Genomic DNA, 23,214 nt, shown 5'->3' on the forward strand with positions numbered 1-23,214 from the left:
CGGGGTCATCTTTGTGCTGTTGGGTTGCATTCAGATGCGTTACTTTTATTTCGTCGTTCATAATGAGCCATCGCCAGAATAGTACAGCGGGGCATGGCGGTGGGGTGTAGAGTCAGACTCAGACCAACAAGGCATCTTAGTCCCACCGTCCGCCAGTTGTTTGCCAGTGCTGTGGGCTCCTGAATGGTCAGGATATTGGGCTCTTTATTGCGCACAGGAGCACTGTCTCCGATATTGCGTGTAGAGAACGAAGAAAGAAAGCTATATATATACATTCATTAAAGCTATATATATTCTTGTCTTTCTTACGCATTTTCTGTTTGCTGCACACCGATAAATATCTCAGCGCGCCATAGTCATTTGTTCTTGGTTCGTTGTCACCGACAAAGTCTGCCAATGGGTGTCGAGCAGTTCAGCTAGAAGGTCCCGAAGGGCATGTACACCATCCCTTCGGAACGTTTGGATTTGCGACCCGACGCTGAAGTTGACCGGGTGTTGATGCAGCATCGGCCCGTCACGGATGACAAGAACATTTGGTTCTACTGGCACGATGGATACGAGAACATGTACCCCACGGCTCAGCGCACTGTCCGCGCATACCACCGACGCTTCAGCAAGCTTGGTTGGAAAGTACGGCAGAGGTGCATCGTAGCCCTCTATTCAAAGGTCTGCCTTTGGCAGGGGAGGGCAACGCAAGCCTGACATGGACAGAAAGCGGTCGCACCATTACACTGGATGAGGGACGCCGCCTGCTTACGGATTATCTCTTCCAAGGGCAGACGATCAACATGGTCATAGGCACGGTCGACGAGGAGGATCATTGGAACGGCCCGCAATACGGCAGGGATCATGTTTTCGCCATCGATTTCCTAACGGGCAGCCAGTTAATTAACGATCTTACTAATTGGAACGGGCTCCGGCAGTTCCAGCTGTTGTCCTTGAGTCTGCCCGCCGATGATGAGGAAGAAACGACGGACCAAAAGGAAGCGAGAGAGGTAGTGGAGCAGTGCCTAACAAGAAGCTTTGCTTTCAAGCTGGCCACAGGACTAATTTTGAGAGTAATAGGAGATACACTGGGGACTTTGTGGAAAAACAACGCCGAGAGCGACAATGTGCCCAATACGTACGCTCACTGGCTTCGTTACGCGACGACCTACTTCAGTCAGAGGGGCCAGCCCAACTCAGTGGACGTTTTCCTCGCTGAACCAATCAAGCGAGGCCGTTTACTAGGGTGAGAATATAGACATGACGATGGATGATAGATCGGCTTAATTAGAATATTTGTTCCTCGGAAAATTCTCTCTGACATGAGTTGTAGTCTGGTACCCATTGCCCGAGGGCCGAGGGTTCTTCACGGCGCCAACAGCTGGAGACACCTCTTGTCTTTACAATGCTGCGCGCTTCATATCATCTTCCCACTCATCCTGAACCGCCTGATGGAATGCATCATCGCAGAGAACCCGATATCCTACCAGTGCCATACCTTTCCCCCACTCTACTGCTCGATCGAGAGACTTCTCAAGGCCAGAGGCATCAGCGAATGGCCTTGTGTGATTTCCTTGTCCTTTTTTCGTGTCTATTCCAAAGGCGCCATGGAAGCCAGGACATTCGTAAGTAACATTGCCCATATCGGTAGAGCCGGCAAGGAAGTCGGCAGGCTCATCCAAAGAGACCGTTCCATCGGGTAGCGTGGCAACGAACTCCCTGCAGAGCGCCATAGAGGAACGTAGATCGGCATAGGAGTTGATCGGTTCGTATCGGACCTGGCAGCCTGTAGCAATGGCTGCACCTTCAAAGCATAGTTGAACGCGTTTCCACAACCGCTGGGCGGCGGCCAAAGTATCACTGCGGACTGGTAGGAAACCGTAATAAGTATGGCGAGCAATGAAGCGAAGGAGCATGAGACTTACCATAGTAATCAACGCTGGTCGATCCTGGAATGACATTTGGGCGATCGCCACCCTCCTTTATCACACCATGGATTCGCTCATGTGGTCGGATTTGCTGTCTCAGCATAGAAATTGCATTATAAGACAAGCAAACAGCGTCAAGCGCATTGAAGCCATTCCAAGGCTCCATCGCTGCGTGTGCGGTCTGCCCGCTGAAAAAGATTCGCCACTTGACATTGGCCAGCATCTTTACAGCCGCGACTCCAGTGACAGCTCCGGAAAGAAGATACTGAGGACCGGGGTGCGTCATGAGACAAGCAGCGGCATCACGGTAGGCACCGTTGCTGATGAGATGAATCTTGCCGCCACCGCCTTCTTCGGCCGGTGTGCCCAGCAACCGTACTCTGCCTGGAGTCGATGTCTTCTTCAGAGCTTCGGCGACACCTAGGAAAGCAGCGAAGCTAGCAGAAGCAATCAGGTTGTGGCCACATGCATGGCCGATCCCTGGCAGAGCGTCATATTCCGCATTGAATACGACTAGACGCCCACCCGAGCCGTACTCGGCGGAAAAGGCAGTGTCTACACCGTAGGCATTGGGAGTCACCCGGAAGCCAAGTGTTTCCAAAAGAGAGACAAAGTTAGCGTGAGCTTTGTGTTCTTCGTAGGCGAGCTCCGGTTCACTGTGAATCTGGGCTCTCCAACGTCAGCGGGGAACAACGGCCAGCTGAGGGTTAAGGCTGGTTGCATTGGAACCAGGCGCACCTGGTAATTTATTTTGTGAATTGCCTGTAAATTAATATCCACACCTTGGCGGATTATGTCGGCCCATGGTGCGCTTGTGGAAGACATGTTGCCTAGCCTGCTCTGATTGTCGAGACTTGTTTCTGGTCAAGTAGCTGCACAAGGAAATATTTGCTGCTCGCCATGCGGGGTAATTAGTTGCCCAAAAACAAGATGGCGCTGGAGGCGTGGGGTAACCCAATTAAATAAAGTGAGGGCAACTTTGCCATGTGTGGAAGCAGAATCGGGGGGCCGGGGCGTTGCTGCCACCAATAACTAGCCAACTAACTTAGCGCACAGCGGCATCTCGCTGGCCCGCCAAGCAGAATTGCGCTGAAGAATTTTGCAGGCAAATGAACGCTGCTGGCAGGGTATAGCAGTGGGTGCATGGCGGTGGCGGCCTCCTGTAATTCCAGTTCACAGAAGCATAGCTTGGTGGCTTCATGCAAGGCAACGTAAAGGCGGCTCAGCATTAATGAAGATTAATTAAATATTGTACATGGCATTCTTTAGGGAGATTCCAAGACGCCAAGCCGCGAAAGGTTGGGTGACAGCGGTTTGCGGTCTCTTCACTCCGCTATACACGACCCCCAACAGCGTCAGTTAAGCTACAGTTGTCGTTGACTGGAGCCAAAAATTCACCCCGGCCTCCGCACTTGTAGTTGGACAGCTCAGAGATCGGGGAAATCTTGTATTCGACAACATGCCCCAAAACAAATCCTGTCGCGCCGTCTCAGTAAACTATCCACAAAATATGAATAGTTGCCGAGGACCTCAGTCTAGCTAGGTAAAGGCAATTAGATTGCTCAAAGTTAGCTTCCGCCACGAGCTGAAATGGCGAACCAATATCTCTACGTGCTAACTCAAGGACTCAATCTCGCCTCCGCCTCCGAATGTAATGGACGGGTGGCGCACGCAGCATGTATGTGACGTCGCGGGAGATATCGAGCCGGAGCGAGATGGCTGGCACATGATACCGTTGCCAACTGCCCAAAATGCTCGAAAGGGGTAACGTAGCACTCAGCTTGACAGGTACTAGCGGGGTGCATTTGGAGAAGCGCTGGTGAGTTAGTTGGGGTCACCAAGCTAGGAAGGCACACTGGCCTCACCATCCACCGGTGAGCCTTTGCTGCTCAGATCACTCTGGTCGACAAACAAAGCGCTGCACAATCCGTAGACCCCACCACTTCTGCCGTCGCTCATTTTTATCTCTTTGATCGCTTGGTGTCGCTCACAACAGTCCCAGCTCCGCGCTGCTGGTTTGTCCGAGATAGCCCGCCATTTGATCTCAGCTGGCCAGCGCCACAGTTACAATGCCAAGTTGATGGTCGGCAAGCTCAGCTGCCAACTATTATTCAGTAGCTGCGAGCCAGAGACACCTGTCTCACGCATACAGGCCTGCTTCTGTTCACCGCTTGTAGCGGAAGACTACACCAGCCTCTATCTGAAAAGTTAACCTCGAGCATGGTACAATCATAAAATTCTACGTGATTATCTCAAGACCGCGAGGCCTGCCCGATGGGCTTAAAGTCTTACTGTGTCCATACTGCTCTTTGTGTTACTGGTAGATAACCGCCTGTGCTGCATTATTAGCCACTCTCCACCATCCACCATCCGGGAGGGGCCTTGTCTTCCGAGAGACATGGCGCATTCCTTCTTTTAGGTAGCTCTTTCCTGCTGGCTACCCTTTGGTAGGGTTACATTGTGACATGCCTCTGTGACTTAACTGTCGTCCAGCCTTGCTCGCATCCTTGACAGCTCGCGCCATTGTAGTGCTCAACGCGCAAGGGGCTATTAGTGCCCCAGGTCATCAATTTTAGCGCCTCGTGGTCCCCCCAACCCCCACTGACCTGTTCAAAGCATTGAATACAAAAAGCAGGGAGGTGCCCGACGATCAGCAAGTTTTCCTTTAATCTCGGCATAGACGCCTGACTTCAATTTTCGCCTTGCAACTTGTGTGCTTCACCAAGATGCGTTCTCAGTCATTCTCCTCCGCGCTGCTTATCTGGCTGGCCGCCGCCACCGACCTTGTTGCTGCGGTCCAGGTAAACCCACTGCCGGCGCCCCAAGACATCACCTGGGGCTCCTCCGGCGCCATTCCCGTCGGGTACCTATCACTTCGCACCGTCAACGCCAACTGGGGCACGCACGACAATGTGCGAATTGTCAATGACGCCTGGAATCGCGCATTCAAGGCCATCACTACGATTCGCTGGGTCCCTCAGGCTGTTGAGAAGCCCATTCCCGTTTTCGAACCATTTCCCGGTCACAACACCACCAGCAAGAGCAAGCGAGCTGACGCGCAGGCTGGCGATGCCTCGACCAACTGGGGCTCTCGGTGGCTCAACGAGATCACCGTCCAGGTTGATGACTGGACAGCCGACCTAAAGCATGGCGTGGATGAAAGCTACACCGTAGACATCACCTCGTCTTCTTCCCAGGTCCAGATCACGGCCAAGACTGCATGGGGCGCTCTTCACGCTTTCACCACTCTGCAGCAGATGGTCATTTCCGACGGCAAAGGCGGTCTCATCGTTGAGCAGCCTGTCAAGATCAAGGATCACCCGAACTACCCTTACCGTGGTGTCATGGTTGATACTGGCCGCAACTTCATCTCTGTCAACAAGCTGCACGAGCAGATCGACGGCCTCGCCCTATCCAAGATGAACATTCTCCACTGGCACATCACCGACGACCAGTCCTGGCCTATCCGCCTCGAATCCTTCCCCGAATTTACGAAAGACGCCTATTCAGAGCGAGAGACATATTCTGCGCACGATGTTGAAGACGTCATTGCATACGGGCGCGCCCGCGGTGTGCGCATTGTCCCCGAAATTGACATGCCTGGCCACTCCTCGTCCGGCTGGCAGCAATATGACAAGGATATTGTCACCTGCCAGAACAGTTGGTGGTCCAATGACAACTGGCCCCTCCACACTGCTGTGCAGCCCAACCCGGGCCAGCTCGATGTTCTGAACCCCAAAACTTACAAGACTGTCGAGAAGGTCTACTCTGAGCTCTCTCGCCGGTTCTCCGATGACTTCTTCCACGTTGGTGGTGATGAGTTGCAGACCGGCTGCTTCAACTTCAGCAAAAGCATTCGCGACTGGTTCGCCGAAGACTCGAGCCGAACCTACTTCGACCTCAATCAGCATTGGATTGACACTGCCATGCCTATCTTCACCAGCGAGAAAAACAGTGGCAAAAAGGACCGCCGCCTCATCATGTGGGAGGATGTTGTTCTGTCTGCCGATGCTGCCGCCAAGAACGTCTCCAAGAACGTCATTATGCAATCTTGGAACAACGGCATCACAAACATTGGCAAACTGACTGAGGCTGGTTATGATGTTATCGTTTCCAGCGCCGACTTTCTCTACCTCGACTGTGGCTTCGGTGGTTACGTTACCAACGATCCCCGCTACAATGTCCAGGAGAACCCTGACCCCTCCGGAGCCACTACTTCATTCAACTACGGTGGCATTGGTGGTTCTTGGTGCGCTCCCTACAAGACTTGGCAGCGTATCTATGACTACGATTTTGCCCAGAACCTTACCGAGGCGCAGGCAAAGCACATCATTGGCGCTTCGTCTCCTCTGTGGTCTGAGCAGGTCGATGACACTATCATCAGCGGCAAGATGTGGCCCCGTGCCGCCGCCCTCGGCGAGCTCGTTTGGTCGGGTAACAAGGACCCCAAGACTGGGAAGAAGCGTACAACCACATTTACGCAGCGAATGCTTAACTTCAGAGAGTATCTGGTGGCCAACGGCATTGAAGCAACTCCCCTGGTACCGAAGTACTGCCTTCAGCATCCTCACGCATGCGACTTGTACTACGACCAAGAAGCTGTCAAATAAATTCTGTTGTGGCCGTGAACTTTACATATCTATTCATATTCTGTATTAAATATATCTACATATTGCTCTGACCAACGCATTATTATCCAGTCGATCGTTCGCACTGACCTACACATGAATGTGAGCCTAGTTCCAATGTACAATGCCGGACCTGTTCCAAAATGTTTGGCGGATCCTCCAGAGCTTCTTCCCAATCTAAAAATGATAACATTGAAGCTCAACGGACGATAGCTGTCATGCGAGTAAATATATCAAGAACTTATTTACAGAATCCGCCAATGAGTATTGATTCAATACACCTCCCGCACATATGGGACGCGCCCAGGGAATGAGGTTGCGCGGCACGGCTAGCATGCGAACTTCAAAAGAACATGTTCCAAACGCGCCGCCACTTAGGCCAAGCAGCAACTTTCGCACGGTGGGCGTTGATCTCCTCCCAGTCAAGTTCACGGCGCCCGGTATCAACGTCGATCTGCGACGTCCTGAGCCAGCCCTCGCGCTTCCACACATACCCAATGGCCCAGAAAAAGAGAATGACTGGTGCAGCCAGGTATGTTCTGAAAAAGGATTCGGCCGTACCGACGCCGGATTCGCCGATGGGTGCAGCGACTGCGGTGTAGAACTACGCACACGTTAATATTTTTTCCCGCCATCGTCTTATGGCACATGAGCTTACCTGAGCGATCAGGACAATAATGTTCAAGAAAAGTCCGAGATACGAGCCCCAAATACCACCAGCGGCACGGAAGGGGATCTCGTCGAGTGTGTGTCCATGGTACTTCCAGGCGTGTCGGAAGCGAATGTGGGCGAGGCACACTGATCCCCATGTGAAGAGAGCAGCAAGTCCTGAAATTGACTGCAGCCAGGAGAAGACGACTGGGCCAGTAGCATCCAAGCTAACATAGGCTATCCCACCGCAGACAATGATACTAATGACAGAAAAGAGAGGTCTTCCAGACTTGTCGATGTAGGTGAATATTCTCGGCGCATAGCCCTGCTGGGCCATGGCAGTAAGAGTACGCGATCCGCCGTAGACACTGGAGACACTGATAGAGAGCACTGAGACCAGGATAGTGATGTTCATAAAGTGGTCAAACCCCTTCAAGCCGGCGTACTTGCCAACAAGGACGAATGGCGAAGCGTGCGGGTCGTCATACGCACCAGCGTTCAACAGCTCCTTGTCGGTATACGGAATCAAGAGACCGACAAAGAACAATCCCAGAATGTAGAACAGTGTAATACGCCAAAAGACTTGCTTGATGGCGCTGGGCAACGACTTGAGAGGATTCTTTGTCTCGGCAGCGGCCAGACCGACAAGCTCAGTGCCAGAGAACGAGAACGCAGCGGTGACGAAAACAGAGCAGAAGCCCTTAAACCCGTTCGCAAACGCTCCGGGATCGTACCAGAGCTTCGCGCCGGTATAGTGGGTGTACCGTCCATCGGAAGGTCCTCCACCGAGCACCAAAACTAGGGCAATGATCATGAAAATGACGGTCGCGCTAAGCTTGAACATGGCCGAAAAGTATTCCTCCTCAGCGTAGCCAATTGCTCCGAAAACATTGACAATAATGATGACAACCAGGAACACGGAAATCCAGACTGCAATGTTTATATCTTGGTTCCAGTATTGAATGGTGATGCCGCAGATCGTTAGTTCGAGGGGGAGAACTGACGCCCATTGAAAAACATAATTCCAGCCCATGGCAAAGCCCCAGGAAGGGTCGATAAAGCGAGCCGAGTAAACATAGAAGCTGCCTGAAACGGGATACATGACAGCCAATTCACCAAGGGCGTGTACTAAAAGAGATTGTCAATTATACACAAGCAGATAGATATGAGCAGTGCAATGCAAGTCTACTCACCGACGTTGAACATCATAATACCGATGATGAGAAAATCGATAAATAGTGAGCCTGGCCCCTGAATATACAGTCAACATCTTTTCTGCAAGTGCATTTGCGATTCTCTTACACCGTTGGAGAGCGCACCACCCGAGCCAACAAAGAAGCCTGCGCCAATGGAGCCACCAATTGCGATCATGTTCAAATGGCGTGGCTTCATGGGCCGCTCCATCTCAACAAGCCCAGGACCATAGTGAGCACACTTGAAAGACTCAATGTTGAGTCCTGTTCTGGTCATAAAGTCCGGGTGAGGCTGCACGGTGGCGACTTGGCTGAGAACCGTACTCGTGCCATGGCCCTCGGCCACGATGCCCTTCTCCGTAGAGCCTGCTTCCTCTTCTTTCCACATTTTGTGCAGCAAAATTTCTCGATACGAATAAAGAAGGGAAAAGATTCTGCTACACACAGCGCTAAAATGGAAGTTTTGAAGGATTGTTTGCCGGAGAAAGCAAACACGAGTTGCACGTGCAGAATACAACTTCCTCTGTAGCTATAGAGGCTTGCGAGAGCTACCGACGAGATGGGGGGGCCACAGTATTTAGACACGTTTTCTAGAAGCATAATAATGGCCAGGCTCCCTGCATTGAGCTACATGGGCTCGATAAGGAGATGGGTGCGCCACTAAGCAGCGGTTCGAATACTACGAGCGCCAGGTGGCCTACAGCCTTGTGTTTTGTTAGGACGAAATGGGGCAGCTGGCCATCTCAGGAAGGATGTCCAGCGCCACCTACGCCAAAAAAACCGAGGCGGCGCCACGGGGCTATAGCTTGCTCGAATGGGGGAAGTGCCCCGGCTCCGTCCACGGAAATTGCCATCTCTTGTGCACTCTTGGCGATGTCTATTCCCTGGTTGACAGTCAACAACTTTAGCGACTATGGTAGCACCAGGCACCCGAGACACAGGTTAGTTACCATTGATTCTCCAACAGATCTAGATATAGAACTGATAGGGACGGTGACCCCAAAATGATGGTACCCAGACCCATAGACAACCCCCGCTGCCCACGTTGCAGCACTGGGTCCTGACAACATGAGAGGGAAATGGAGGACAGGCCCAGCGAAGGAGAGCGTACGGACGCCGATCCCATGGGGCTTACATCGCCCTTGATGCTCAGTGGTGCCCGCTCTGGAAGGTGGTGGAGCGAGCTGTGCGCCACGCGGCACCATGGATCCGAGTAGGAGTGGTGGGCTCGCGACAAGACTGGCCGCGCAAGTAAACAACTTGATAAGGGTGTGGTACTCTTGCAAATATGCTAATTTAATGTCCATATTACATGGCTGTAGGATGATACCCCTGTTGTCGACTTTGTCGACTGGCTCGAGCTTGGATAAACAAATGAGCCACATAAGTTCCTTGCGGATGCAGTAAACTGACCTTGCTTACTGGCCATCTTGCCTCCTCAGTCGTTTGTGCGAATGGAGGGCTGCTCATCAGGCTGCAGGGCTTGCGCCCCCAAGCCCCCTACTCAATGCATGAATTAAGTAGCAAGTAGGTAGTTACTGCGTCGCTGATTGAAGTAGGGGTAACATGCTTTTTTGCTGCATGCAGCCATGCACTAGTCTAAGTAGCCGTGTAGTCTGCTAGCTACATTGCTACCTACGTGCAGACCTACTTTGTGCTTGTCTAATAAGTACCTCTTGTGGCTGGCACTGATCGGGTTACGGCCGCAACTGGTAACGTCGTCGCCACCACCCACGAAGTATCCATGTGATGCACTTTAGTCTCGAAGAATGAATGGAGACTTTACAAAAGGACCTCAATTATGCACTTGGGAGCTAATAGGCTTGACGACGTCCGCGTCCCCAGCTGCACCCAGCGACACGTTCCAGACCAGAAACAGGCTGCGGGTCGTGCCTTGGTTAAATCGCTCTAGTTCATAAGTCCTGCCCATTTGGCATTCTGCACTGTTGCAACGTCTTTATCTGATGTCCGTTGTCTTCAAAATTATTCTCGTCCAACCAAATAACAAAGCCGGCCTTGAGAACTGGCCACTCATCATCTGTGATGCTGAACCACGCAGTGTCACGCCGCCTGCCTTTGATGATCATGTGTTTTCTGGGATCCTCATTAGCAACCATTCCGAAGGCCTTCGTCATCTGCTGGCCACCTACCGAAAGGTCCCTTCAAATGTAAATCCCAGCCGGGTTGCTGCGGCTAGACTCGGTGCATTCAGGTGATTCGCCTTCCATTCCACGCGCTGGTAGCCAAGATCTTCGATTGCATGCTTGATGAACAGATAGAACGACTCTGTAGCCTGTCGCGACTTGACAAGCTTTCCGCCTAGAATAACGCTGCCGATTTCAATTCGTCGATGATCCGGAGCCGCCGCCATGAAGGACATCATGCCAACAGGCTCCGAGGTTGGGTCGGAAAGCGGACCATCATACACAGAGTAGAAGAAAGGGTCTTGCTTTCCGGCCCATTCCTCGATTGACTTTGTACAATCTTCCATAGTTGGAAAACCGCTTGTCATCATATACGACCATCGCCAGAAATTTTCTCTTCGGCCGAGATGCTTGAAAAAGCTCGTTGCATGGGATGGCTCTAGCCTGCGCAGGCCAGTATACTGTCCACGGAGCTCAACCCCAGTCGGGAACTGGGCTGGTTCGCTTGATACAAGAGCTCCGAGTGGCTGTTCCATTATGTTGGTGTGTAGTTTCAGACTCCGAGCATCGTCACCGGCTTCGGATGCTTATTATTCATTCGACTCATAATGACTCCACTGAACTATCACGTGTTAAAGGAAGAGTGCCGCGGATTATTAGTCGCTTTGGGGCTGAAGCTATAGTTAAATTCATCATTTTCAGCTGAGAGTTTACTACTCCTGTGTCGCCTTGTTCGTTGTTCAGATGCCAGCATTCATTCTCATAAGCTTCGAACTTGCGCAGGAAACGCTTGGGGCAACCCACCTCGGCCAACCTGCACACGTCAGCGACACGGCCAAGAAAAAATCCTGTTCCATAGTCAATGCGCACACAGATGTGAATTCATGGCTCTATCTTTTCTTCCAACTCGTCTGAATCTCCCGAAGTGTTGCTGTTCTCGTGAGCAAGTTTCAACCCATCAATGATTTCCGGCTGCAATGCAACATGCGGGCCACGATAATGCTTACTGCCGCCAACCACCCAAGTGGCTCCTGCAATCAGAAACATTATTGCAAACGCAGCAATGCAGTAGTTCATATTTGACGCAGTAGTAGGGGTTTCAGGGGGGAATACAAAGAGAACTGTGGTAAGGATAGTCCAGAATATCCCGATCTTCGCTGTGTTAGCGACGTCTTCTGACTCAGAGGCTGGTGTGATTCTTACCATGTTTAGCACCCACCCAGTGGCGCCTTTCAACTTGAAGGCTCGATTTTCCGGCAATGCCCTCCTAAGTCTGAGGCAGTTAATTGTTGGGGGAATTGCATATGTGATTCCGAGAGCGACCACAGAAGCCGCCGTAATAGCACTGAGCGCTACGGAAGAGCCGAGTAAGACAAATCCAAACATTATGACCCAAGCAGTCGTCCACAGCAACGCATTAAGCGGTAAATTCAGCCTGGGATGAACCTTTGCAAACGTCGCGCTGAAAGGAAGTCCGTTGTCGCGCGCAAAAGCCCAAGTCATGCGGCTTGAAGTGCACATGATGCTAGTAACTGCAAACAACACACAGATCAAGGGAAACATCACTAGGCATGTACTGCCCGCCGCATTGCCAGTCGCCTGCATAAATAGCTCCAGTAGCGGGCCCCGAGGACTGACGATCACTCTTTCGACATCGGTAACGCAGAAGAGAATGCAGCTGAGAAATATGAATCCGGTAACCATACCAATCAAGATGCAGTAGATCATAATTTTGGGTCCTTGAACATGCGGCTCGGGTATTTCTTCAATCATATGAGCTGTCGCATCGAAGCCTTTCCTTAACATGTATTAGCCAATGCATCTTGGTGGAAGACAGGGATATTCTTCTGTTACATACCAGTCAAGGCGAAGGCGCCTTGCAGAAGGCCAAGCAACCAAGCAATTCCGTCCGGCCAACCTGACTTGTTGAAAAATTCTCCGTACACCCACGAGGCACTTTGATACTGAGGCGAGGCACAAGCTAGGGTCGTTATGCTTATAACAATGAAACCCACAACTGACCAGAAGAAAGCGGCCTTGGTCAGGTACGGCAGCAGTCTCGTGAGGAACGTATTGATGGCCAAGGCAACCAACGTGACTGTCGTGTACAGAAGGAATTGATGCCATGGCTCTGCTTTATATTTTGGATGCAGGAGAAACATAATATCCATGATGAATTGGCTTGCCAGAAGTCCACCCGTGGCACTGAGAGCAACCCAGCCTGATACGCTAATCCAGCCTGTGACGTAGCTTACACCGCGACTGACACGTTTCCATGAAACAATTGCCGCCCAGTGATATTGGCCACCAGCTGTAGGATATGCAGACAAAAATTCTGCGAGAGAAGCGGCCAAGGCCAGATTGCATATTCCTGCAACCATGAAGCCCCAAATGACGGAGCTAGGGCCGCCAGAGGGTAGAGCCAAGTTTATTGACGCGGCAAGAGCCGTCCATGAGTTCAAAATTGCAAAAGCCAGCCCGAGCATAGAAACCATAGAGAAACTGCGCTTCAACTCTTGTTTGTGGCCCATTCTCTCCAGAGCGGCGCTGGCTTCAGTTGGCTGTACATCATGGTGCTTGCTCTCTCGGGGAAGGCGAAGAAGGGCCATGCCGATCCTCGGAGGGTGAAATTGTGATTTAGAATTGAACACCGACCAGATAATGACAATTCTTAAATATTTTTGGGCTAACTGTTGCAGGATGTCAGTATCACCGATCTCGAAAATGGTCCACAATATACCTAGTAGCTTGTCCTCCTTGCTGCTCGGGTTGCTCTACTCGGAGCTCTCTATATTTCACACGTTGAAGACTACAGAACAGGGCACCCGCTTGGTAGGGACGATGAAGAAACGAAAGATGAAGAAACGAAAGATGAACGATCAAACAGAGGCTACACAGCCATCTGTCGATTCACTGCACCTAATAAGAATCTATTAGCTCATGCCTGTGTCAGATACGGTCGGGAGGCTCGAAAAGCAGGCGGGTGGTTGAATTGCGCCCTCCGAACACGCGTGCGATGCTATGGACTTTTTTCGGTCCAAAACGTGGAATACTGCGGGGTAAGTCCTGCGCATGAGATAAGAACTGAAAAGCAATGCACAGACACGTACAGACACGTACCGAAGTTGCGAAGTTAAACAAAGAGCCCGCTTTTGTCTGGAAGAGCCTTTGCAAGGTGCCACTATTGCCGTGCTCGGCTACCGAACGGGTGCTTGCGAATGATATTTACGGCCTCTTCAGCGGCCATCACAGAGCAGTACCATCTTAACTCTGCTGGAAAACTTGTACTTTTAGTGACGACAGTTATTATACCAGCCGTCTTTTTGGCTTCATTGATAACGAGTATCAGCCCACTGTTCCGCTTTGACAGTAGACAGGTTATCGTGCACACCGTAGCATCAGTGGTTTTGTGGGGGCGAATCATGGACGCCCGCGACGCCCGCGACGCGTTCGTCTTCCTCATGCGACTCTTGTCACGTATTTACGCGCTCGCGGACAGCCGTATTAAAAACCAGTAGAACTCCAACTTGAAGATCCGCCGCTTGGCGAAGCTCACCATTTTGAGCCAGAAGCGGCACATACCTTCTGTCCGAGTACGCCCATGTAGTGGCGCCGACTACACTCCTATCTCTCTACATACTAGACCAGTGGCAGTCGGCGCCCATGTATTGACGACAGCCAAAGCCTCAGTAGCCAGCGCCTTCCTTTGTCTTCTCCCACTTCGGATATCGCCACTATTACGATCTTGTCGATGCACAACTAGAAGCGGTGCCGCCGTAGCCAGAATTAGCGGTCCTGCATTCGGCTTTGGAGCTGGTTGGCTGGGTGCCTGAATTCGACCCAGCAGAGTAAGAGGTCAGCAGTCGCTCACACTGCAATGCGGACCTGTGCTTGCAAGCCAGATGTAGATTTTTGTGTCTAACAAGGCTCCATCATTCTGGACGTGAATCGAGATGGCAGCTATGGACTCTCAATGATGCTTGGGCGAAAGAGGCAAAAGACTGCAAATTTCGTGCTCAATCGCGTCTGTGCATGAACATGGGTAGGCTATAATGGTTTTTGACAGTGAGGGTTTCACTGTCCGTACATGCGTGGCACTCAAGATTTTCGTTGGTGCACTTCAGCCAACCAGGTAGCTTCAAACCAGATTAGTGGCCGGGCGGTCCCCCTTCCGCTATGACGAATCAGTAGCATTGATTTTTTTTTAAAAAGCCTCTATTACCGGGTAGCTGTGAGCCTTCCACAATGATAGTCCTAGCAAAGAGATCTCGCTTTGGATCTGTGCTCTATTTGACGCGTTAAAATCCAAGAAGAAATGAAAGAAATGAAAGAAAATTGCTCAGCATAGAGACGCTGCCTGGTTTGCTGTGACACTGTGCAGGTATTTGAAGAGATATGTATTGTTTTATCTTGCTTGGGCAGGTACATATCAGGATGGGTAGGGTCTTACGAAACGCGCGCCCAACTTTTCCGGGGATAGAGGTAAACAACCTGTCAATTCGGAAGGGAAGACGATGCAAGCTCTGAAATAAGGTTCCTGTAACGGCTGATCTCGCGTCATTGCTGAGCTGTATATCCTCAGCAGCCAGCCGGCCCATACTCATCCTGGAAAGCTGTCTTGTACTGACCGCGCCCCCACAAACCACAAAGCCCACCGAACCATGAAACTGCGGGGGTTTATCTACCCAGTTGCCAGACGCCAGAGTGCCAAGTGCTTGGAGGGCGACTATAAGGGACCCGCTAAATAAATGACTGCTTGGACCAGTTGTGCGGAGGTGGGAGACGAACTTGTTGTGCCGACCTCGGCTGTGGCTTGCGTACATCGGACGCCTCGCCTTTTTTTGCTGCGAACCCTCTTTGCCGGCTTGGCGTGGCGTTCCTACACGTCCATAGTAAAAGCTCGACATTGAAAACCGCTTCAGATTTGGGTTCAGAATAGAGCTACCGCAATTTTAATCTGATTTACGGAGAAAAGGTAGCACCGCAGGTACGCATGCTGGGTCTGTGCGCCGCCATACCTTCGAGGCAAACGAATGCCCCCAGGATTAGAGCAATCTTCCTCACATCCACGCGCAAGGCTCTGTAATTTTCCTGCACCACGTTAAGGAGAGAGAAAGCAATTTGATTCTTCTTGCAGAGGTTCATCGCTACCGGAGCTTCTCTCTACGACATGTCTACCAAGGCGCACGATGATTTGGCAGAGGCCGAAGCGGCCCCGACCCTGACGTCAAACGATGCCGCCCTTGAGCGAACAGTCGTCAGGAAGATGGATAGGAACTTCTTGCTCCTTCTATGGGTTCTTTGTAGGTTCTTTGCAGGTCAAGTTGACGATGATTTCATGTTGCTAATGTGCGCTCCATCCCAGTCCTTCTCGCTTTTCTGGATCGCTCAAATATTGGGTAAGTTCCAACTCACGCCGTGATCGGCCAGGCCTTGTCGCTAACGTATCTCTTCGATGAAGCAATGCGCAAGTCGCCGGCATGGGCAAGGACTTATCGCTGAGCAGTGACCAATACCAATGGCTCCTCACGATATTTTACATCTTTTACATCATTGCTGAGCCACTAACCTTAATGTATAAAGTCGTGTCCCCCCGAACTTGGGTACCCATTCTGGTCCTGGGCTGGGGCGTCGCTGCGACCGCGCAAGCGGCCACTCAGTCATTTGCAGGAATGATGGTTTGCCGTGGGCTACTAGCAACTTTCGAGGCTGGTTATGGTCCCGGAACCGTCTATCTGCTTTCTTTCTTTTACCTTCGCAGAGAAATTGGACTGCGCATCGGTATATTCTTCTCCGCCGCCCCGCTTGCCACCTGCTTTGCTGGTGCGTTGGCGTACGCGATCACTTCCGGCCATTCTCACCTAGCCAATTGGAGGTTACTCTTTCTCGTGGAGGGAATACCGGTCTTGATTATGTCTGTGGTCACCTACTTTGCCATGCCTAGCTCCCCACATGACGCCTGGTTTCTTAATGAGGAGGAAAAGAAAGTAGCACTGGCGCGAGGGGTTCGGCAAACGGGCAAGGAGCCTCGCGTGGGCAAAATAAGCTGGAGAGAGACATTTTCGACCCTCCTTGATCTCAAGGCTTGGATCACAGCGGTAATGTATTTTTCTTGCAACGTTTCATACGCGTCTCTGCCTGTATTTCTGCCTACTATCTTGGAGGACTTGGGTAAGTCGAGGGAGCCACAAACTACCCACACGGAGAATATTAACATGTCATAGGATACTCTGGATTGAATGCGCAAGGTTTATCTGCGCCGCCATATTTCATCTCTTTCCTCGTCACGATTTGCTCTACATTTATCGCTGATCGCACACAGCAAAGAGGACTGACCGTGATAAGCTTGGCCCTCATTGCCAGTGCTGGGTACGTAATGCTGGCAGTGGCAAATACCAACACTGTGAGATATGCGGGAGTGTATCTTGCTGCTTTGGGTCTTTTCCCGACTATAGCGAACGTTTTGCCATGGGTCCTAAGTAACCAGGGCAACGATGAGCGGCGAGGGGCTGGCATCGTGCTGCTGAACCTCGTTGGGCAATGCGGTCCACTTCTTGGAACTCGCCTATACCCAAAGAGCGAAAAGCCTCATTATACGAAAGGACACGCGATATGTGCTGCGTTCATGGGTTTCACCGCGCTCCTGGCACTGGTCCTTCGGTGCCTTCTGATGTGGGAAAACCGCAAGCTAGCTCAAAGATGTCCTGCCGTTGAAGACGCTGATAGTGCCGAAGGAGAGGAGAATTACGGTCCATCATTTCGCTATGTGCTCTAAGTATTCTCATAGGAAGTTATAATTGATACTTGCGCAAATTAGCTAGCTATCACCCTCATGAGAAAAAATTCCAGTGCCTTGCGCCGCCACTTCTAAGTTGCAGTAGCCGTAGCGTCATCCCGCCACCTCAATACACGGAGCGCTCGTAGCCTAATCCATTTGGAGGGTCGCCCGACACCGTCATTTACATCAAGCCACCGTCTCCCGCCATCCTCGCGGTCCAAAATCCACTGGCCCTGCGCGTTTTGCCTCGGACTAATGTGTTCAGCTGCCTCCTTCATGCGAGAATCCGCACCGCTTTGGTCAAATTTCGCTGCAGCGCGAAAATGATCCATAGCGCGTGGTACGTCGTAGTCTGCTTGTGGCGGAAATCTGAACAGCAGGTACTGCTCTTTCACTACTTCGCCTGTAGCCAATCTTCGAAATAGCTTTCGTTTTAGAAGGTATTCCTCGCCCCTTTTTCGCGCCTTTTTGCTGGTTTTGCAACCTCCCTTGAATTTCTCATATTCAAGGAGCCCTTCCAATACAGAAATGGTGCTGTCAAAGGACGATCTGACGCTGCCGTTTTCACGCTCACAGTTCCATCCCCCGTCTTCAAGCTGGGTTTCCAGAAGTCTTTCCACGACGTGTGTCATGTCAACGCCAAAGTAGGACCCATCCGCGACTAGCCTGCCGTTGATACATTCTTCCACTTCTCCATCCCAGAACCTCTCTTTGTCGTGTTCCCAGTTGCAGCTGAGACGAGTCAGCTCCACGGTCCTGTTCATCAGAGCCGAGTTGGGCTTGAGGCCCATGTCGCGAAGCTCTGTCAGTACAAATGCAGTGGCGGTGAATGGTTGCCTGTTTTCCTTAAATTCGGCCGCTGTTGCGTCTTTTGGTGCAAAGGCGCCCCCGGCCCATTGGCCGTCCTTATCTTGTAGAGAAAAAAGCTCTCTGCCCCATCCTTTCGTTTCGATTTTCTCCCGCTCATTCTGCCAGTCATTTTGTGGCTCATCGATAAGATCGCGCATAGCTTGCCAGGCAATGGAGGGGTCCGAAGAGAGCAGCCATTGCATAACTGAAGGCTGAACAGGCGGCATATTTGATATTGCTTAACGTGTTAATGTGGACGAACTTGAGTCCAATGAACGCCCAATGTAAACTCACTCCTGCAGTGGCTATGATGTTCGCTGCGGTGCCTCGTAACGACGGGCTTGCGAGACTAAATATTCCCTTCGGTGGACGAGCGAAGTCAGCTGAAAGTCTGGTGTCGAAGCCGAATGTGGCTTCCATGAACTGCAAGCTTATTTAGCGCGTCACGCATGCCTTTAAAAGCGCCCGTAGTCTTCCAGCTTCGTCTTAACATCTTGTTGCGCGAACCAGGTAGCGTATGACCAACCAGTAACCCAAGGATAATTCTTTACTCATAATTGCGGCCTGACTTTCAGCCGTATTACAAGATTGAAACTGTGAGATGTGCGGTGCACAAAAGCAAAACTCTCGTTGCTGGGGTTGGTTGTGACAGCGCCGTAGCGCCGCCATCAGCACCATCATCCACAACAAACGTTGATGTCCACTAGCATGTCTGAAAAATGAACGTAAATGTTTCCACTGTGCTACATTTAGTTCACGAATAAAGTGAAAAAGGCCATTGGCATTTAAGTACCTAAACGCCTTTGCTGTTGTCCGATCGGGACTGCACTGGCCAATAAAAGATACCCCCCTTTCCGAGTACAAGACTGCAGCTTTCGCGGCAAAACAGATAGAAGTAAACATAGATACAATTGAATAGAAAGATATTTACATAGATACAGAAGCACATCTAGCGCTTTTTTAAGCTCAATTTCTTGCTTGTATGCTTCTTGCTCCCTCCACTGCCTTTGCTACTTCTACGGTCTGAGCCCGAGTCAGAGCTGGCCTTGGAAGAAGCAGGTGACGAGACCCAAGTGTTTGCTCCATCTGAAGCGCTTGAAGGAGAGCTCGCACTATCGTAATAGTTTGCAGACCATGAGCCCGTATATTCAGGGTCTTGTGCGTTCGAGTCTTGTCTACTGCGTTAGCGCGATTGTCAACAGCGTGTGCAAGAAGGGTTCCTCACTCAGTGCAGTGCATCTTTCGCAACAGCCATGATCGCATGTCATTTGAAGCTCGCCGGTAGCACGTGGATCAACTCCGACTTGCTGAGCAGTGAGTTTCTGTGTGCACCAGCCCTGGGTATTGGGGCCTTGGTGGCATTGACAGCACACCCAGCTGCTGCCCTTGGTTGCGAAGTGGCAATGTTGGAGCGGGCAAGCGGCCTTGGTCGGCTGTGAATCATTCATTATGGGGTTACCACAGGGGCTAACAGCACCAGTCCCCATGTCGAGATAGGCAGATGGGCAATAGTACCAGGACACGCTGGTATGAGCGCAGCGGTGATGCTTAGGGTGCCCACGACACATGGCTTCAAATTTGAAGGAGGAGTTTAGGGTTAAGAGTATTGGATTCGAAGTACTGAGCAGAAACGCGGGGGAACTGATGCGAACAGTTGATCGAGGGAGCGACAAGTCTAGAGGCTCGAGGGTCAGTTTATATACATCATCTGTAGCTATCCGTGTAGCCTGTCCGTGATAGGGTTGGCTCACAAGTTTTCTCTTGCCTCAACTGACTTTGGTGTGAGAGAGAGAGAATGTCTAGCTTCTGATAGTCTTGTCGCGAAACAAAAGAAACTTTATTTGAGAGATTACTATTCACTTTGGTTCTATTTACGACGAAATGGAGAATTCAATGTCGTGCAACGCAACACCGACCCAGCTTCCTGGGTTGGTGGGCGGACGAGGCGGTCGTCCAAGGATCCCCAATTTGTTTGCCCTGCCCGGTGTCCGGTGCGTGACCAGCATCCCCAGCGCAAAACCAGGTGCCCGGTCGGGCCAATCAGCACCAGTTGGTACTTTTGCAAGAGGCATTTTACGGCCAGAGAGCTATGTGGCAAGAAAAATTGTTTCGGATGTCGAGCCGTCGGGTGACGGGCACTCTATGCCTTGCTGCGGTGCCTGGCCCTGGCGTTGCGGAGATTTTCGGCGCCGGAGCTTCTCTCGGTGCAGACGCCTCCAACAGATTGTGCACTCAGCTGCTGGTAGACAGGGCTATATCCAGGATCCTGGATTCTGTCACGCAACACACGATTTGAATATTGTGCAGCTGCAACAGGAGCTGTCACTTCCTCTGTTCCGAGTGCTTGGGAAAAGAGTGGGCGACGGGGACACTACTGAGACATCGTGACAGATTGGGCCACTTGTATCTGTGCGTCTTGTACGCTGTTTTGAGCCGTCTGTCCGACCGAGGAGAGAGAGACAAGGATGTTTATTACTACGCTAAAAAAGCCACAACTTAACTCGTAGACGTTGTGCCACCAGACCTTGTGCGCCGTCACCCCTGAGCACCACCTATTCCGCGTTCTGGTCAACAGCGGAATAGAAACTGCTCGTTGCCCAGCCGTTCAGTAGATTGTAGTTCTCGAGCGGCGATGTTCCGGACAGCTTGTCGTAGTGTGGTCTTGTTTCGCCACAAAATTGCGTATTGTTGTAAACCTGTATGCACTTGTTTTGCATGACGGAGGAAATTTGGTAGCCGGCTTCCCGTCCCTCAAACCAGGCTCCGTGTAGGAAGCCAAAGTACTCGGCGCTAGTGGCCTCACCGGCAAACCAGAGACGGCCTGTGTTGGCGCGTAAATTTTGGTGCATCTCCAGCGTAGTACCTGCGGGCCAGTTCGAGTAGCTTCCATAGGCCCATGGCGTCTTGGTCCATCGTGGGTACATGAATGCAGTTGGCTCCGGGATGTTGACGTCGGGATACATCTCACGCAGGACCTCCATGATTTCTTCCTGCGTTTCCTCGTCCGTCTGCTGCTCAACACGATATGACCCGTCTGCAACGACTGTGACAAAGATGATGTTGGAACCGGGCATGAAACCTTCAGTGGAGAGAGACTGAAAGACCGGATACCATCCGCGCTTGGTTGGGGAAGCATACAAGAAGTACTGGGTATCCTCTGGCCAGAATGTCTCATTGAACTGTAGGAAGATTTTTGTGTAGGTGCCCATGGTGAACTTCTGTATAGAAGTCCGCTTCCATTGTGGCAGCTCCGGCTCGAACGCTACCACATCGTTTTGCAGCACGCCCACAGAGAACGTGCAGATGGCGTAGGCCGCAGATACGCAGCTACCATCATCACTGTGAATGGTGACGCCATCATCCGAATAGGTGATGTTTGTGATGTGACTGTTGAGACGAAGTCGACGGTCGTCCTTCTTCAGGAAGGTATGGGCTTCTTGTTGAATAATGTAGTTGTAGCCGCGTGGATCGATGACCAGATTGTTCTCGTCGCTGAACTGATTGAACGACAAATTCGCACCTGCGACGCCAAATATCAACGACGATTGTTCTGGTGAGACGGCACTTTCCCAATCTATCGCAAAATGTTAGCGAGTGGGCCGCAGGCAATTAGCCAACGCTACTGGTACAAGGTTGAAATCTTACCCCAACTCCACCATTCCACTGCCTGCGCGGCCATGTCACTGTGTTTGGGATTCCATCCCGCCAATGCAAGCCCCGCCCGAGCCGTCTGGTCTTGGCGATTCTCCGCCAGGAGGGTTCCTGCGTGGGCCGACATCTTCTCGTTCGCTTTGCTGTATCTGTCCAGCAACTCCGAATAATCTGACGGTCCAGTTTCGTTGTAGGTAAGGATAGAACTGTAATTAGAAAAAGTGTTTTTGAGTCCATGTTTCTTGGCCTGTAAAAAATGTCAGTAACGCGCAGTGGTTTCAAGGCCAATGGACAACTCACAAGAGTCCAGATCGGATTTTCTAACACACGACGAGTCAGCATTGTACAGCAGCATTGGCTTTTTCCTGTCTCGACCTACCAGGTCCGCCGGGCTGGCCGAGGCCTTGAATCTATGACAGAAATCAGCGTGACGTACAACGACGGCCTGCGACTAGTAGCTGAGCTTACCCAGTTTGCGCCGAGCTCAATGACATAAGGCGAGCCGTCTTCCTGCTTGCCAAAATTTGTATGAAGGGCGCGACCACCAATAACATCATTGTACTCGAGGATCATGAAATCAGTAATTGAGTTGTTCGTGAGTGCTTGCTGTTCCCATGTTAGCGTGTCCCGCCGCCCGAGGCGGATTGAGTTCCACATACAGCAGCAGCAATGCCGGCCATGCCACCGCCCCTAACGAAATCATCAGCAGCCATTTGGGATTTTCTGGTAGACGAGAGCTCTCACAAGATAGCAACAGTCGTTTTCGTGCAAACTCCATAACCAGTCACATTTTTGGCGACGTAACCGGAAGCTGGGACAGCAAGGCTAGCCGCGGCCAGTGCCGCAGCGACATGACGAAGTGTGGACATTCTGGGGTCTCTGGGGAAGTAGTTTGGTTGTTCAATTGGCTTGTTGTTCAACTCGCTTCGCCCGGAATCTTCAACAATGGCGTCCTCCCCACCAATTCATATATCAGCCAGGTTCTATGCAATTCGGCAACGGCGTCCGCGGGCTATTTCGAGGCGTTGATCAGCGAGATTTTACCCCAGTTTCTGTCCGCGGGTCCCGTATAGATAGACGATAGCGGTCAGCTGTGGGCGGCGGATACCGAAGATGTGTGTGGCTGTTCAAGATGCTGAGATAACTGTATCTGAATGGGCGGGGCAGCAACTGTTTTATATCGCAGAGCCAAGCTTACGGCGAGTGAGACAGTCTAAGTACCGGTAGCAAACACAATCATACACTGAGATGCAACGTAATCTCAGCCTTCGAGGTGTAGAATAAGATACTTCGTAGAGAATTGTCGCACATGTGAAGCCAACTGAAGCCGGGCGGGGAGCGTTAGACTGGGGCCACCATCTGTAGTGTAAGGCGCTGTATGAGCAGCTGCCCCAATCGGGGGAAATT

The 23,214-nt window shown here is 51.4% G+C and overlaps 10 protein-coding genes across 11 annotated transcripts; 3 read left to right on the forward strand and 7 right to left on the reverse strand.

Moving 5' to 3' along the window:
* Window positions 1-435: 435 nt before the first annotated feature.
* Window positions 436-1,230, forward strand: LMH87_009263 (uncharacterized protein; the record flags this gene model as incomplete). The annotated part of the gene is made up of 3 exons (XM_056196230.1): window positions 436-641; window positions 716-995; window positions 1,066-1,230. 3 exons carry the CDS (start codon window positions 436-438, stop codon window positions 1,228-1,230), a joined length of 651 nt encoding a protein of 216 aa, XP_056053399.1.
* Window positions 1,231-1,385: 155 nt separating this feature from the next.
* On the reverse strand, window positions 1,386-2,738 carry LMH87_009264 (uncharacterized protein; the record flags this gene model as incomplete). Its single annotated transcript, XM_056196231.1, has 3 exons — window positions 1,386-1,852; window positions 1,911-2,577; window positions 2,652-2,738. 3 exons carry the CDS (start codon window positions 2,736-2,738, stop codon window positions 1,386-1,388), a joined length of 1,221 nt encoding a protein of 406 aa, XP_056053400.1.
* A 1,901-nt stretch (window positions 2,739-4,639) lies between these two features.
* Window positions 4,640-6,523, forward strand: LMH87_009265 (uncharacterized protein; the record flags this gene model as incomplete). Its single annotated transcript, XM_056196232.1, has 1 exon — window positions 4,640-6,523. The coding sequence occupies one exon, from the start codon at window positions 4,640-4,642 to the stop codon at window positions 6,521-6,523; it is 1,884 nt and encodes a 627-aa protein (XP_056053401.1).
* Window positions 6,524-6,884: 361 nt separating this feature from the next.
* LMH87_009266 (uncharacterized protein) lies at window positions 6,885-8,773 on the reverse strand (the record flags this gene model as incomplete). The annotated part of the gene is made up of 4 exons (XM_056196233.1): window positions 6,885-7,145; window positions 7,200-8,320; window positions 8,386-8,443; window positions 8,495-8,773. 4 exons carry the CDS (start codon window positions 8,771-8,773, stop codon window positions 6,885-6,887), a joined length of 1,719 nt encoding a protein of 572 aa, XP_056053402.1.
* A 1,525-nt stretch (window positions 8,774-10,298) lies between these two features.
* On the reverse strand, window positions 10,299-11,065 carry LMH87_009267 (uncharacterized protein; the record flags this gene model as incomplete). Its single annotated transcript, XM_056196234.1, has 2 exons — window positions 10,299-10,479; window positions 10,536-11,065. The coding sequence occupies 2 exons, from the start codon at window positions 11,063-11,065 to the stop codon at window positions 10,299-10,301; spliced, it is 711 nt and encodes a 236-aa protein (XP_056053403.1).
* A 204-nt stretch (window positions 11,066-11,269) lies between these two features.
* LMH87_009268 (uncharacterized protein) lies at window positions 11,270-13,792 on the reverse strand (the record flags this gene model as incomplete). Of its 2 annotated transcripts, XM_056196235.1 has the most annotated exons (12): window positions 11,270-11,343; window positions 11,400-11,460; window positions 11,537-11,560; window positions 11,643-11,681; window positions 11,733-12,327; window positions 12,388-12,405; window positions 12,552-13,090; window positions 13,185-13,219; window positions 13,270-13,303; window positions 13,583-13,595; window positions 13,650-13,726; window positions 13,790-13,792. In XM_056196235.1, 12 exons carry the CDS (start codon window positions 13,790-13,792, stop codon window positions 11,270-11,272), a joined length of 1,512 nt encoding a protein of 503 aa, XP_056053404.1. The 2 variants fall into 2 exon arrangements, with proteins under 2 accessions (XP_056053404.1, XP_056053405.1); XM_056196236.1 differs by having other exon boundaries at window positions 11,733-12,322; window positions 12,388-13,090.
* Window positions 13,793-15,699: 1,907 nt separating this feature from the next.
* LMH87_009269 (uncharacterized protein) lies at window positions 15,700-17,304 on the forward strand (the record flags this gene model as incomplete). Its single annotated transcript, XM_056196237.1, has 4 exons — window positions 15,700-15,832; window positions 15,895-15,928; window positions 15,991-16,700; window positions 16,754-17,304. 4 exons carry the CDS (start codon window positions 15,700-15,702, stop codon window positions 17,302-17,304), a joined length of 1,428 nt encoding a protein of 475 aa, XP_056053406.1.
* A 92-nt stretch (window positions 17,305-17,396) lies between these two features.
* Window positions 17,397-18,711, reverse strand: LMH87_009270 (uncharacterized protein; the record flags this gene model as incomplete). The annotated part of the gene is made up of 3 exons (XM_056196238.1): window positions 17,397-18,394; window positions 18,451-18,473; window positions 18,683-18,711. The coding sequence occupies 3 exons, from the start codon at window positions 18,709-18,711 to the stop codon at window positions 17,397-17,399; spliced, it is 1,050 nt and encodes a 349-aa protein (XP_056053407.1).
* Window positions 18,712-20,708: 1,997 nt separating this feature from the next.
* On the reverse strand, window positions 20,709-22,676 carry LMH87_009271 (uncharacterized protein; the record flags this gene model as incomplete). Its single annotated transcript, XM_056196239.1, has 7 exons — window positions 20,709-21,730; window positions 21,802-22,054; window positions 22,108-22,127; window positions 22,187-22,217; window positions 22,276-22,413; window positions 22,467-22,497; window positions 22,552-22,676. 7 exons carry the CDS (start codon window positions 22,674-22,676, stop codon window positions 20,709-20,711), a joined length of 1,620 nt encoding a protein of 539 aa, XP_056053408.1.
* A 47-nt stretch (window positions 22,677-22,723) lies between these two features.
* On the reverse strand, window positions 22,724-23,118 carry LMH87_009272 (uncharacterized protein; the record flags this gene model as incomplete). Its single annotated transcript, XM_056196240.1, has 3 exons — window positions 22,724-22,819; window positions 22,916-22,951; window positions 23,050-23,118. The coding sequence occupies 3 exons, from the start codon at window positions 23,116-23,118 to the stop codon at window positions 22,724-22,726; spliced, it is 201 nt and encodes a 66-aa protein (XP_056053409.1).
* Window positions 23,119-23,214: the final 96 nt, after the last annotated feature.

This window comes from Akanthomyces muscarius, chromosome 5 (genome assembly GCF_028009165.1).
Source record: "Akanthomyces muscarius strain Ve6 chromosome 5, whole genome shotgun sequence".
NCBI classification, from domain to species: Eukaryota; Fungi; Ascomycota; class Sordariomycetes; order Hypocreales; family Cordycipitaceae; genus Akanthomyces; species Akanthomyces muscarius.